A 15,779-nucleotide genomic window follows, 5' to 3' on the forward strand; every position below is an offset into this window, starting at 1 on the left:
ACTCCTGTCCTGTACATTCTGGGATGCCTTAGAAATCAGAACTTGGGACCAAGCTAATCACAATATAAATCAATAATTTGAATGAGGGAACAAAGTGTAACTGTAGCGCCCTGGTAAAGGTTTTGCTGCTGATGTTGTAGGGATTTCATGTATTGGTCTTTCTGTAGGAGTAGTGCTTGGGTTACTGTTAGAGATAAGGGAACTTAGGAATGTGGACAATCCAGTCAGGAGAGTGGAATGGGGAGAAGGTTCTAGAGAGGGCTGGGAAAGCAGCTTTATGACTGACACTGGTGGTGGGTCTTTGTTCGGCAGGAGATGGAGAGAAGACACTAGAGAGAATCAGTCGCAGAATTCGATCCAGTAGGGATATGTGATTCAATGGAACCAAGGTGTGGAGGTCTACTGAGGGTCGGTGAATATGCCTTTTGGAAGAGCTCCAACCTGTGTACATTTGACTGTTTAATTATAATGGATTCTTTTGTTCATTTTCTTTCTTTTCTTTACTAACTCTTAGGTTAATTTAACATTCACAAATATACATTTATAATCGCATGCAGTGTGCACTCTGTTATTTCATGCCATCGGGCTATTGCAGGGCAGTAAGTAATACAGCATTCACTCAGACTGGGGTTTGGGTGGGCGAGACATCCTAATCTCATGGATTTGGTGGGACCAAAGTTGTATACGCCTTAGACGTACAAAGCCAGGAAAGGTGGGTTTCCTCTGTGCCGAGTCCAGTGGCTCGTTAGCGAGGGGTTAACAAGTGTTTCTAGGGATGCCCAGAAAAGCCGGTTGGGGGGGGGGGGGTGCGGTTGGTTCATAGCATTTCATAGATGACATGAAGCTGGAAGTGGAAAGCAAGTGGAGGGAAAATTGTATCTGTGAGAATGATATGAAGAGGATCTAATGTAACTTAGACAAGTTGAGTGAGTGGGAAAGACAAAAAATTATCTGAATGATAATGAATTGGGAAAGTGAAGGAGCCACAAGTCTTCAACATCCTTGCACAGCTAATCCTGAAGGCTATGTTCAGGTGCAATGTGCAGTTAAGAAGGCAAATGGAAGTGGAGATCAAGTTGCTAAATATATTTAGGAAAGAAGCAAATACATTTCTTCATGCTAAAAGATTCAGGGGATATGGGAAGAAAGCAGGAACAGGTTACTGAAGTGGATGATCAAAATGTAGTTAGATCCAAATGGCTTCAGCTCCTATGTTCTATGATTGCAGTATACTGTTCCTGCGGTCTGCACAGCTTTCAGGTGCTCTCAGAGAGTATTAAAGTTTTTACTGCCACTTTGGATGCTTCTCTGCTAATTTAAACAAAGCACTTTGATTGTAATTCTGGAAACTAATTACCAGAGAGAGCTCAAAACAGGGTGCCTTTGGCTGTCTGGTGTCAGGCATGTATCTTGATGAAGTTCTGATGCAAGTCCTTAAAGTTGTTATTTCTAGGAGTGGTAGTGGGGACAAACTCCCACTACGTAGTAAATACTCACAAAGGAGAGCAACTCAAATGGCCTCTGACAACCAAGTCCAGCTCCTGGCCTTCACACATGGCTTAGCTACGAAGCCTGGCAGAACTGCTTCTTCTGACAGAAGAAGGGGCAAACACAGGCTACTGACACCTTAAATCTAGTCACTTCAGGCAGATGGGGCTTGTCAGCCACGGTTAGCAGCTCATCTAGGAGAAGGAAAGCTGTGATCTCACTGTCTTGTAGCTATACCCATTCATGGGGAAGGCTTACTTAGAAAACTCCAAGGGAAAATTCCAGAGCAGGAATGCCTAAGGCAGTCCTATGTTTAGTTCAACACTGACTGCCAACACCTGCAATGCCGCTGATGGCCAAACTGTATCGGTCTCTGCCGTCCCTTTGGGTTCATCAGATGCGTGACAGGGTGAGCTTGCTACATGGGCAATAGCTTGCTCTCCGTCCTGCACTGTCCTGGCTTGTGTATAGAGAGATCTAGGACACAACATCCATTGTTGACCCCAACTAACTGAGGCCTCATTCCTCCTGATGTAAGTCCTAATAGAAAGCAAGCTAATCCTCTTTGGCAGAGTTGGAGAGGGCAAAGGTATCTGAAAAAAGTGTAAATGGTAGGGAAAGAGTGAGAAAAGCTCTTTTGGCAGAATCCCACCAGGACCATTGCTATGGCATCCACTAATCTGAAGGAAAATAGCCAAATTTAAGTTCAGTGGTCAATCTCACACATTACTTGCAACTACAGACTGATGCATTCAGCACCCCTCCACTCCCACACACAGCTTATGCTCACCACTCAAAGACACAGTCTACAAACAACATGTGCTGACTAAATCCCCAACAACCCTGTAAGCAATGAATGATCGCTTCAAATACTCCAGAGTTTATTCCTGCTGTCAAAACGACCTTTTCTGTGTATAATCCACAGAAAGTGGATATTAATGACATTAATAACACATATTCATAGGAAAGTGAAATGGAATAAGATCTGAATTAAAAACTGACTATGGTGTTGCCAATGGATGTGAATGTTGAAATTATCTTCACATAGCATGTGAGAATGGGGGAGACATTTGCAATTCAAATAACCACTTCTGTGAGATGTGGGTATTAAAATCAACACCAGTGTCATTGATTGAAATATTAGTGTGCATAATGCAGCACAATTTTACTTATGTTTATAGGTACATTATCAATTTTTAAACATCTTTATTGTTTAAACCAATCATTAGATTGATAGTGCATTATATCTTTCATAATGATTACTAAATAGGCACAATTCTACATTTTGAAATTTTGCTTTAAGAACAAATGGTTAACGGGTCCATATTTTCACTACTTTTCAGACAATAAGCAATTTAACAATTGATTGACATACCGGAAAGCTTTCAGGGAAGACTCCGGGATTCGTTCCTTGTCATAGTTTATCAGTGAATCTAAAAAGCCGTCCACTTTACCCATCATAATTTTAGCAGCTTTCCAGCTCCTGTCTCTTGGGACCTTACCACTTGGTGCTAAAAGGATCATCACAGCACTAGTCACAAGAACTACAGCATCCGGCGGGGAGCCAAAAGATTTCAACTCTGTCAGGTTGCTCTAGCAATCAAAACACATATTAAATTAACAATTTTAAACAAAATATGTAACAGAGCTAAACATCTTTGTTGAAATAAGACCTGACCAACTTTTTGAAGTTGCCTGATAAGTGACAAGTAACAGTCACCCAATTGGCAGATAATGATCATCACCACCAAGAATCTAAATAACTCTACTTGACATTTAAAAAGAATTACTGCTCCTAAATTTCTCACCATCAATATCTTGGGAAATATCTTAGGGTCACCAATAAACTGAAACTGAACTGGTGTAATCATATAAACAGTGTATTGAAGGTTAGAACGGTCAAATGCCATGGCAGTAACTTAAATCTAACTTTTTTTTCTATTTTTCTAGATCCAATGGAGGCTTTGTGCTTTGAACCTTCAACCCTGTTTCTCTTTCCACAAATGCTGCCTGACCTGCTAACCAACATTTTCCACTTTTTGTCTCCATTTCCCTGAGACTTAGAAATCATATTACTTCTTCTTCAGCCACTGAATCTAAATACAAGACCTCCTCACTCAACAATACCTCAGGAGCAAGGACATGAAGGTCACTTCCCAACACATTCTCAAAAAGCTTTTAAGAATGGACCATTATTATTTGCCTCATGGGAATACTTTTATCTTCTAGATGATATAGCAGTGATTCAATTTTGTAAGTATGTGGAACCAGATTTGTTAGCACCTGGGAAGCACACGGTCACTACTGTGAATCCATGTACAATGCAACCTACCAGGGACAAACTTTTCTCCCTTAATGTTTATCCAGTCATTGGAATTTCAGCAAAGTGTTTTCAACAGACAGAAAAAGAATGAGCTGACAGAATAGAACAGTTGCAACACTGAATGCAGCAATATTATGAAAACTAAATAATGGGCTGCAAAATTTTTAATATTTTATTCCATTAGAAAAAATTAATTACTTGAGTAATGGATATACTTGCTAGAGTACCCATCGAGTTACTTAGCAATCTTTTCAGGGGCTGATAAATATTGCCCTTGTCAGCAGTATATGAATAAAATTAAGTATTGACACAAGAAGATCCGCAGATGCTGGAAATCCAAGCAACACACACAAAATGCTGGAGGAACTCAGCAGGCCAGGCAGCATCTATGGAAAAGAGTAAACAGTCGATGTTTCGGGCCAAGCCCCTTCATCAGGACTATTTGTATGTTTATCCAACTTCTGAAATACTTTGAATAATTTCTTAGTCACACCTGTCACTGTTTTTACCAAAGGTCACAAAATTAGCTCACATCACCAATCATCAGGCATCATTTATATTAATCCTGAACTAATCCCATTTCTGCCTCTCATCTCACTAACAAATCCTTACAATTCTCTTGTCACTCACTCACATTAAAGGAAATTTACAGTTGTCAATTAAGCTACCACCAGCACATCTTAGATATGTGGGAGGAAACTGAAACACACAGGGGAAAGCCATTCATTCACAGAATGTGCAGTTTCAACAAACATGGCTTAGGCCTGGGTAAAACCTAGAATGAAGCCCATACTAGATATATAAGAAATTAAATGTTACACTTGATCTACTCTTTGCGCATGGTCCAATATACCTTGTTTCATTATTGGTTATACCTTATTTAATGTATTCAGTGCTTCTTGGGCAGCAACTAAAGCTGGTTCTGCTTTTGCTAAGTCCTCTTCACAAGATTGTTGTTTCTCTCTTACATTCTAAATGTAAATAAAATGCATTATTGTAATTTTACAATAAAATGATAATGATAAATTATCATCATTGGGGCAAAATAATTATTATACCTCATTAATTACTTGTACTTTCTTCTCCTCTTCATCGGCAATTTTTTTATTTTTAGTAACAATCTCAGTTTGCTGACCAACAACTTTAATTAATTTGTCTGCATCTTCATTCTTTTGCTGCAGCTCCACTTCTTGTACGGCAAGTTTACTTTTTAAATCGTCTACCTGAAAGTCAAGACATCAACGTTTACATTTCATTCCTTAGTACACCATATAAGGTACAAAGTTAGAGGTTCTGAACTACATTTGGAATGCCATACTTAAAGAAGTGAAGGACAGGACTGCTAAATAATTGTGCTAACTTTTTACCTGGCCCATTTTTCAGAGTTTGAGGTTAATAAATTTGTCCTATAAAACTAATTTAATAGACAAATTAATAGATGAAAGGATAAATTGTCTTTTAAAATCTTAGAAACTAATGTATGATTTTTGCTTACAGTAAATTAGAGAACTTTGAAGAATGTTTGCCAAATACTTTTGCATTCACAGATCAAGACTGAAGTAGCACCTAAGATCTTTAACACCACAGAGACAACATTTTATTTTTATTTAGAGATACAGCATGGTAACAGAGCCTTCTGGCCCAATTACATCCACCTGACCAATTAACCTACTAAGCCTTCAGATTGTGGAAGGAAACCGGAGCACCCAGAGGAAACCCACACTGTCACAAGTAGAACATACGAACTCCTTACGGTGGCAGAAATCTAAGCAATCTATCCACAACAGATGGAATAATTTACATATTTGTGTAAAATCTTCATGGAGCCATTATGCACAATGTAATATGAAATGTATGGTTTTCAGAGGGGAAAAAAACAAGGTAGTTCTCTCAATATCTGGAAATGACCATAAGACCAGAAGGTATAGGAACAGAAACAGGCCATTCTGCTCAGTGAGCTTGCTCTGCCATTTGTTCATGGTTGATCCACTTCCTTCTTAAACCCATTCTCCTGCTTTCTCCCAGCAATCTTTCAAGCTCCAACTAACCAAAGACCTATCAATCCTCACTTTAAATACACCCAATGACCTGTGGCAATATATTCCACAGATTCACTACCTTATGGCTAAAGAAATTCATCCTCATCTCCGTTCTAAATGGTGTGCACTCTATCTAGGCCTTTCAACATTCAACAGGATTCAATGAGAACCCCCCATTCTTCTAAATTCCAGTGAGTAAAGGCCGAGAGCCATCAATCACTCCTCATACAATAAACCTTTCACTGCCAGAATCACTCTAATGAACCTCCTCTGAATCCTCTCCAGTCTTAGCACATTCATTCTTAGATAAAGGGCCCAATACTGCACTCAATTCTCTAAGTGAAGCTTTCCAAGTGCCTTATAAAGCATCAGCATTACACCCTTGTTTTTATATTCTAGACCTCTTGAAATGAATGCTAACGTTACATTTGCCTTCCTAACCACAGACTCAACCTGCAAGTTAACCTTTACGGAATCCTGCACAAGGACTCCCAAGTCCCTTTGCACCCTGGATTTTTGAAATTTCTCCCCATTTAGAAAATAGTCCATGCTTTTATCCTTTCTACCAAAGTGCATGGCCATACACTTCCTGGCATTGCATTCCATCTGCCACTTCTTTGTCCATCCTCCTAATCTGTCTAAGTCACTCTTCAGCCTCCCTGTTTCCTCAACACTACCCACCCCTCCAAAAATTTTTGTATTATCTGGAAACTTGGCTACAAAGCCAGCAATTCCATCATCCAAATTACTGACATACAACGTAGAATGAACACTGACCTCTTTGGAATACCACTGGTCACAGTAGCCAATCAGAAAAGGCTCCTTTTTTTTAAAACATTCTTTGCCTCCTGCCAATCAGTCAATGCTCTACCTGTGCTAGTATCCTTCCTGTAATACTATGGGCTCTTATCTTGCTAAAAAGGCACACGTGAGGCACGTTATCAAAGGCTTTCTGAAAATCCAAGTATATGACATCCACCAATTCTCCTTTGTCTATTTTGTTTATTTCCTCAAAAGAATTTCAGCAGATTTGTCACGCAAGGTTTTCCCTTAAGGCAGAGTTACCCAACCTAGGGTTCATGGACCCTTTGCTTAATGGTATTGGTACCAGGCATAAAAAAAGTTTGGGGACCCCACTGACTTTGGCCTACTTTATCATGTGTCTCCAAGTATCTTGAAACCTCATTCTGAACTCCAGCAACTCCCCAACTACTGAGGTCAGGTTAACGCGATCTATAATTTCCTTTATTCTGCCTCCCTCCCTTCTTAAAGAGTGGAATGACATTTACAATTGTCCAGTCCTCTGGAATCATGAAAAAGTATTTTGATTCTTGAAAGATCTTTAATAGTGCCCCCTCAAACTCTTCAGCTAGCTCTTTCAGAACCCTGGGGTGTAGTCCATCTGGTCCAGGTGACTTAACTACCATCAAACCGTTCAGCTTCCCAAGACCTGACAAGTCCATATCTACTCTCACCCCTCTTTTACTCATTATATATCTGAAAAAAATTGGTATCCTCTTTGACATTATCGGCTATCTTACCTTCGTAGTTCATATTTTCCCTCCTTGTGGCTGTTTAATTGCATTCTATTGGTTTTTAAAAGCTTCCCAGTTCTCTAACTTCCCACTAATCCAGCCCTATCACTCAGTTTCCCATCCCCCTGCTAAATAGTATAAGCCCTTCTCAACAGTTCTAGGAAACCTGCCCACAAGGATATTGGTTCCCCTCAGACTCAGGTGCAACATACACCTTTTATACAGATCATACCTTCCCCAGAAGAGAACCCAATGGTCCAGAAATCTGAAACCCTGCCCCATGTCCCAGTTCCTCAACCACATGTTCATCTGCCAAATCATCCTATTCTTACCCTCACTGGCACATGGCACAGGCAGCAATCCAGAGATTATTCTCCTGAAGGGCCTGCTTTTCAGCTTTCTACCTAGCTTCCTACATTCTCTCTTCAGTACATCCTTCCCTTTTCCTATCTGTGTCATTGGTGCCAATATGCACCAAGACTGAGCATGTGACTCAGCATGTGCTGAGGATTTTCAGAAAATGGAACAGCATGCAGCCAAGGGCTGTAGCAGGATTGCATTAAAGTTAAAGGAGCAACCAGTAAGCTTCAATTTGGATATGCTATTGAAGAGTTGGAGGTGGATCTGATAGGATAAGAACAGAAATTGGAAGGAGTAATCTGTAACTAAACCTGATTCCCTGGTAAAGTAAAGAGAATCAGGAAGATTGGGACAAACTGACAACTTAGCCTGGAAGTGGAGTTTGAATGATACATCATTCTTTACATCTTACCAACAAGGATAATATCTTCTATCTGCAGCAATACAACACCTTCATAAAATCATATTTTCCAAAATACCATTTGACGTGGCTATGGACCATCAACTGGAAATCTATGTGCAGAAAACACTATTTCCCCTATATACACAACACAAGTTTCTTCAATGAAATGATAACTTCAAATAGATCAAATAAATTGATCATATTTGATTTCTCTTTCACAAAATCATGATGACTTTGCCTATTCACCTTGAAGTTTTTTCAGTGCCCTCATGGTTAATTGCTTCTACTATTTTCTTTATAGCAGATATAAATCTAACTGAGGTGTAATTTACTAGCTGGGATTTCTGTCTTCCTTCTTTTTCTGAATAACTGTCACTTTTTCCAATCTAAGGAATTTTGGAAAATTAAAATTAAGACCTGAAGATGAAGGGACTATCACAACACAGTTCAAACCATTTGCTCGGTGTCATTACCCCGTACTTGTAATTTTCAAGTTCAGCCTTCTCTTACAATCCCTGATTTAGAGCTTTTTTGTGGATATTACTTGTAATGTCCATAGTAAGAAAATTATTCAAAATATTTGTTTAATTCATGTGCCACCTGCTTTGCTTTATTGATTTCCTAAACTCAATTTTCATAGCACTAATATTTCTTTTGTTTATACTTATTTAAATATATTTAGAAATTTTTCCCATCTGTTTCTTATATTTCTGACTAGCTTTATGACACTACAATTTTTCCTTCCTAACTAATCTTTATGGTCTTTTTCATTTTCTATAAATTCTTCTGTCTTGCTTTTATTGTACAACAATATACCTTTGCTTTACAATTGTCATTGTTTTTAACTGTTTTTAGTTAACCATGGTTAGTGGGTCCTCCCTTGAGAATTTTCTTGTCTTGTGGAACGTGTATATCCATTCTGTGTATTTTAAAGCTCAGCCACCTTTACTGACTGATTTCTTAAGCTAATTTTCAGGTTAGCTCTGCGTTCATGACCCTATACAAATTTAAAATACTAGTCTCAAATCTATTCTGCTCTTCCTGATAGTGGGCTAGCAACAGCAGGATGGCTTTAAGAGAAGCATTTCTCATGGTGATCAGTAGCTCTGGAAATAATTCAGAAGATGTGTAGCTCGGATGGTTGATGGTTGGGATGAGTTGTTCTCTGATCTTTGTAATTGACTTAGAAACATTTTATCACCATACGAGCTGACATCATCAGTCAGCAGTTGATTGTGATGTCTCCTCTGACTTCTTGGCCTTTATATATTTTTTCAGTCAGCTGATTGGATATCAATTTGGAAACTCAATTGTGATGTGGGGAGGAAATCTTGTCACTGATTGGCTGTGTGGTAAACTTCGTATATTGTGGTTAAGAATTTTACCTGCATCAGGTCATAAATAGGATCAAGAACTATGTGCTTGTTTACAGAATTTTTCTTGGAAAACCACGCTTCTAGGAATTCTCTTGCAAGCTGCATGTTTGTTTGTGCCATGACTTTCCCTGCTGCTCAGTTGAATTTGTGCCCCTCTCAATCTTCATGGTTAGAGACTTGGTCATTCCACTTTACAGCTAATTGATGTTCACGATCAATTCCCTGTTAGGCCAATATAATATTTGCGGCAGTCCCCACACTGGATTTTTTTGGACTACGTTGGTCTTGTCTAGCATCTTGGTTCATTGTTTTGGTCTACAAAGTACTCTCCTCAATGTTGACGTTGGTGTGTGTGCATCTGAAATTGTGTTCTTGGAGCAGTCAAGCTGTCATTTCTGAGATATTCATTTATAGAACATAGAATAGTACAGCACATTACAGGCCCTTCGGCCCACAATGTTGTGCCGACACTCAAACCCTGCCTCCCATATAACCCCCCAATTTAAATTCCTCCATATACCTGTCTAGTAGTCTCTTAAATTTCACTAGTGTATCTGCCTCCACCACTGACTCAGGCAGTGCATTCCATGCACCAACCGCTGAGTGAAAAACCTTCCTCTAATATCCCCCTTGAACTTCCCTCCCCTTACCTTAAAGCCATGTCCTCTTGTACTGAGCAGTGGTGCCCTGGGGTAGAGGCACTGGCTGTTATTGGAGAATAAAGTTGCAACGTTTGCTGTGTGGCCAGAACTATGTGACCAGCCTTGTGTTTGCTATTTACTATGTATCCAACTTATTAGCCAGAATGTAATCTCTGTATTGTCTCTGTACTACTGAATGCATCAGTGCCGTAAGAATGTAGCTAGCCTTAAGAAAGTAGCTAACAGTGAAAGTAAGCAGGTAGAGATAATGGTGGTAGACGGGATCGTGGAGTGGTGTGATGGTATGGGGACCAGTCATGGCCGAGAAGGGGAACACGTGTTCCAGGGAGTAGACTAGAGCAAGTATGGGCTATGGAGTGGTGTGATGGTATGGGGACCAGTCAAGGCACTAGAACAAGTATATGCTAATGTGACTAAGATAAGAAATTACTATAAAAAATACTGTGAACTAGGGCTCGGCGGACAATTAGTGACACGCTCATTAATTGTCTCAGCTTTTGTTTGCAAATAAAGGCTTAAACTTCTCGAAGAATTTTCTGCGTCTCCTGGTTATTTCAAGAAACTACGACACTGTCCACTGTCTATTCCTCTTAATATCTTGTACACCTCTATCATGTCTCCTCTCATCGTCCTTCTCTCCAAAGAGTAAAGCCCTAGCTCCCTTATTCTCTGATCATAATCCATACTCTTTAAACCAGGCAGCATCCTGGTAAATCTCCTCTGTACCCTTTCCAATGCTTCCACATCTTTCCTATAGTGAGGCGACCAGAACTGGACACAGTACTCCAAATGTGGCCTAACCAGAGTTTTATAGAGCTGCATCATTATGTCGCATCTCTTAAACTCTATCCCTCGACTTATGAAAGCTAACACCCCATAAGCTTTCTTAACTACCCTATCTACCTACCTGTGAGGCAACTTTCAGGGATCTGTGGACACGTACCCCCAGATCCCCCTGCTCCTCCGCACTACCAAGTATCCTGCCATTTACTTTGTACTCTGCCTTGGAGTTTGTCCTTCCAAAGTGTCCCTCCTCACACTTCTCTAGGTTGAACTCCATCTGCCACTTCTCAACCCACTTCTGCATCCTATTAATGTCTCTCTGCAACCTTTGACAATTCTCTACACTATCTACAACACCACCAACCTTTGTGTCGTCTGCAAACTTGCCAACCCACCCTTTTACCCTGACATCCAGGTCGTTAATAAAAATCACAAAAAGTAGAGGTCCCAGAACAGATTCTTGTGGGACACCACTAGTCACAACCCTCCAATCTGAATGTACTTCCTCCACCACGACCCTCTGCCTTCTGCAGGCATTGTTTTTGGAATTTTGTAGTCTAATGGTTTAGTACATCTTTCTTTTGAACAATTCTCTCTTCTGTTCTTGTATACTTTCATGATTAGTTTCTGTTCTTATCATATTTTCTTTGCTGAGTTAATTTTTTTTCAACATGTTTTGAACTCTTCTTTAGCTCTTTTGCTGCTGGTTAGAGAGGAGATTAACGCAATAGAAAGGAAGAACATTAGCCTGGAGGATGTGGAATTGATATGGGTAGAGCTACATAACACTAAGGGGCAGAAAACGCTGGTGGGAGTTGTGTACAGGCCACCTAACAGTAGTAGTGAGGTTGGGGATGGCATTAAACAGGAAATTAGAAATGCGTGCAACAAAGGAACAGTAGTTATAATGGGTGACTTCAAACTACATATAGATTGTGTGAACCAAATCGGTAAGGGTGCTGAGGAAGAGGATTTCTTGGAATGTATGCGGGATGGTTTTCTGAACCAACATAGAGAGCAAGCCATTCTAAATTGGGTATTGAGCAATGAGGAAGGGTTAGTTAGCAAGCTTGTTGTGCGAGGCCCCTTGGGTAAGAGTGACCATAATATGGTGGAATTCTTCATTAAGATGGAGAGTGACATAGTTAATTCAGAAACAAAGGTTCTGAACTTAAAGAAGGGTAACTTTGAAGGTATGAGACGTGAATTAGCTAAGATAGACTGGCAAATGATACTTAAAGGGTTGACGGTGGATATGCAATGGCAAGCATTTAAAGATCGCATGGATGAACTACAACAATTGTTCATCCCAGTTTGGCAAAAGAATAAACCAGGGAAGGTAGTGCACCCGTGGCTGACAAGGGAAATTAGGGATAGTGTCAAGTCCAAAGAAGAAACATAAATTAGCAAAAAAAAGCGGCACACCTGAGGACTGGGAGAAATTCAGAGACCAGCAGAGGAGGACAAAGGGCTTAATTAGGAAAGGGAAAAAAGATTATGAGAGAAAGCTGGCAGGGAACATAAAAACTGACTGTAAAAGTTTTTATAGATACGTGAAAAGAAAAAGATTGGTCAAGACAAATGTAGGTCCTTTACAGTCAGAAACAGGTGAATTGATCATAGGGAACAAAGACATGGCAGACCAACTGAATAACTACTTTGGTTCTGTCTTCACTAAGGAGGACATAAATAATCTTCCGGAAATAGTAAGGGACCGAGAGTCTAGTGAGATGGAGGAACTGAGGGAAATACATGTTAGTAGAGAAGTGGCGTTAGGTAAATTGAAGGGATTTAAGGCAGATAAGTCACCAGGGTCAGATGGTCTGCATCCCAGACTGCTTAAGGAAGTAGCCCAAGAAATAGTGGATGCATTAGTGATAATATTTCAAAACTCCTTAGATCCTGGATTAGTTCCTCAGGATTGGAGGGTGGCTAATGTAACCCCACTTTTTAAAAAAGGAGGGGGAGAGATACTGGGGAATTATAGACCGGTTAGTCTGATATCGGTGGTGGGGAAAATGCTAGAGTTGGTTATCAAAGGTGTGATAACAGCACATTTGGAAAGAGGTGAAATCATCGGACAAAGTCAACATGGATTTGTGAAAGGAAAATCATGTCTGACGAATCTTATAGAATTTTTTGAAGATGTAAGTAGTAGAGTGGGAAGGGGAGAGCCAGTGGATGTGGTATATTTAGATTTTCAAAAGGCTTTTGACAAGGCCCCACACAGGAGATTAGTGTGCAAACTTAAAGCACACAGTATTGGGGGTATGGTATTGATGTGGATAGAGAATTGGTTGGCAGACAGGAAGCAAAGAGTGGGAATAAACGGGACCTTTTCAGAATGGCAGGCAGTGACTAGTGGGGTACCGCAAGGCTCAGTGCTGGGACCTCAGTTGTTTACAATATATATTAATGATTTAGACAAGGGGATTAAATGCAGCATCTCCAAGTTTGCGGATGACACGAAGCTGGGTGGCGGTGTTAGCTGCGAGGAGGATGCTAAGAGGATGCAGGGTGACTTGGATAGGTTAGGTGAGTGGGCAAATTCATGGCAGATGCAATTTAATGTGGATAAATGTGAGGTTATCCACTTTGGTTGCAAGAACAGGAAAACAGATTATTATCTGAACGGTGGCCGATTAGGAAAAGGGGAGATGCAAAGAGACCTGGGTGTCATTGTACACCAGTCATTGAAGGTGGGCATGCAGGTACAGCAGGCGGTGAAAAAGGCAAATGGTATGTTGGCACTCATAGCAAAAGGATTTGAGTACAGGAGTAGGGAGGTTCTACTGCAGTTGTACAAGGCCTTGGTGAGACCTCACCTAGAATATTGTGTGCAGTTTTGGTCCCCTAATCTGAGGAAAGACATTCTTGCCATAGAGGGAGTACAGAGAAGGTTCACCAGATTGATTCCTGGGATGGTAGGACTTTCATATAAAGAAAGACTGGATCGACTAGGCTTATACTCACTGGAATTTAGAAGATTGAGGGGGGATCTTATTGAAATGTATAAAATTCTAAAGGGATTGGACAGGCTAGATGCAGGAAGATTGGTTCCGATGTTGGGGAAGTCCAGAATGAGGGGTCACAGTTTAAGGATAAAGGGGAAGCCTTTTAGGACCGAGATGAGAAAAAACTTCTTCACACAGAGAGTGGTGAATCTGTGGAATTCTCTGCCACAGGAAACAGTTGAGGCCGGTTCATTGACTATATTTAAGAGGAAGTTAGATATGGCCCTTGCGGCTAAAGGGATCAGGGTGTATGGAGAGAAAGCAGGTACAGGGTTCTGAGTTGGATGATCAGTCGTGATCATACTGAATGACGGTGCAGGCTCGAAGGGCCAAATGGCCTACTCCTGCACCTATTTTCTATGTTTCTATATTATTTATTCAACTCCAGAAGTTTAACTATTTATTTCTACTTCATATAACCTTGTTCCCTCAGTTTGACTGATCAATTTGTTGCAATTTTGCAGTTTGTTTATTACTTCTTTCTTTAAATAATAATTTTTTTTGTTCAATATATTTTTATAAATAATCCTTCTCTTTCTTCTTGTATTTTTATTTTTTCTGTTTAGAAAATTAATAGACTTAACTTCAGTAAGTTTTCTTTGAAATTATTCTTTGCAAACACCATGTTTTAATTTAAAAAAAAGTTCTTTTGAAGGTTATTTGGTCTAGGTTGGAATTCATTCATTACTAATCTTTTTTTCCCTTGGAGCTCTGCCAGTAGTATGTTGTGGGTGGGATTCATCAGTAGATTAGCTTTCATCCTCTCTTGGGCGATTTTTTTCTTTGGGAGGGAGGAGGGTGGGAGTAGGCTATTTTCTTTCTTTTTCCTTTTTATCAGCTGTTTGGTTATCCCCAACTCATCTATTGCTTGGTTAAGTATTTTGAATTTTAAGGTTTGGATATTTTGTATATTCCAGTGGCTTACATTTTTAACCTCTGTTTTACACATATTAAAATGGTACACAATATTAATTTACTTAGTTTAAATGTGGTAGGTTTAAACCACCCTGTGAAACGCAGTAAGATTTTTGCCTTTATTAAAAAATTGAATGCCTCAATTATTTTTTTTTAACAAGAAACATGTTCACAGATCTGACTGCGGGCGTTTGTTCAAGCTTTGGAATGGTCTAGGTTTTCATTCTTCCTTTCAAGCCAAGGCCAGAGGTACTTCGATTTTGATTGACAATTCAGTTGCCTTTGTTCAACAGTATGTAATGTCTGACCCTAATGGGTGGTTCATTATAGTCTCAGGGAAATTAGATAACAAATTAATGGATTTTGGTAATCTCTATGCTCTGAATATAGATGATCACAGCTTTTTTGAACTTTTTTTTACCAGATTTAAATTTATACTCTTTAATCTTGAGAGATGACTTTAATTGCTGTCTTGATCCTGTTTTAGACCATTCATCTTTGAAAAGATTGAATATTAGTAGATCTGCCTCCTTTATCCAATCTTTTCTGATGAAATGTGACATTATTGATGTTTGCTGTTATTTTACACCCAACAAGTAGAAAATATTCCCTTTTTTCCCCTCATCTTTATCATAACTATTCCAGGATTGATTTTCTTTGGCGATAGTTATTTGCTCCCCCCATTCGATCCTGTGAATATAAAGAAATTGCTGTTTCAGACTATGTCTCCATCTTTTTATCTTTAGATCTTCCAGGTGTGTCTTGATCAAACAGATTTTGGCATTTTAATCAAGTTTTACTATCAGATAAGGTTTTAAAAATATTTTTAGAGAGTCAGATTACTTTTTTTCTTTGAAGAGAATACACTAGATGGTACTTCC

General features: G+C 39.5%; 1 protein-coding gene across 1 annotated transcript in view; it reads right to left on the reverse strand.

Annotated features, from left to right (window-relative positions):
- Nucleotides 1-15,779, reverse strand: part of LOC132380342 (dynein axonemal heavy chain 17-like) — a 247,591-nt gene that overhangs the window by 45,789 nt on the left and 186,023 nt on the right. Inside the window, 3 exon segments of the mRNA XM_059949089.1 lie at nucleotides 2,864-3,081; nucleotides 4,687-4,782; nucleotides 4,870-5,034. Coding sequence (XP_059805072.1) covers nucleotides 2,864-3,081; nucleotides 4,687-4,782; nucleotides 4,870-5,034 — 479 coding nt within the window.

This window comes from Hypanus sabinus, chromosome 23, assembly GCF_030144855.1.
Source record: "Hypanus sabinus isolate sHypSab1 chromosome 23, sHypSab1.hap1, whole genome shotgun sequence".
Classification (NCBI taxonomy): domain Eukaryota; kingdom Metazoa; phylum Chordata; class Chondrichthyes; order Myliobatiformes; family Dasyatidae; genus Hypanus; species Hypanus sabinus.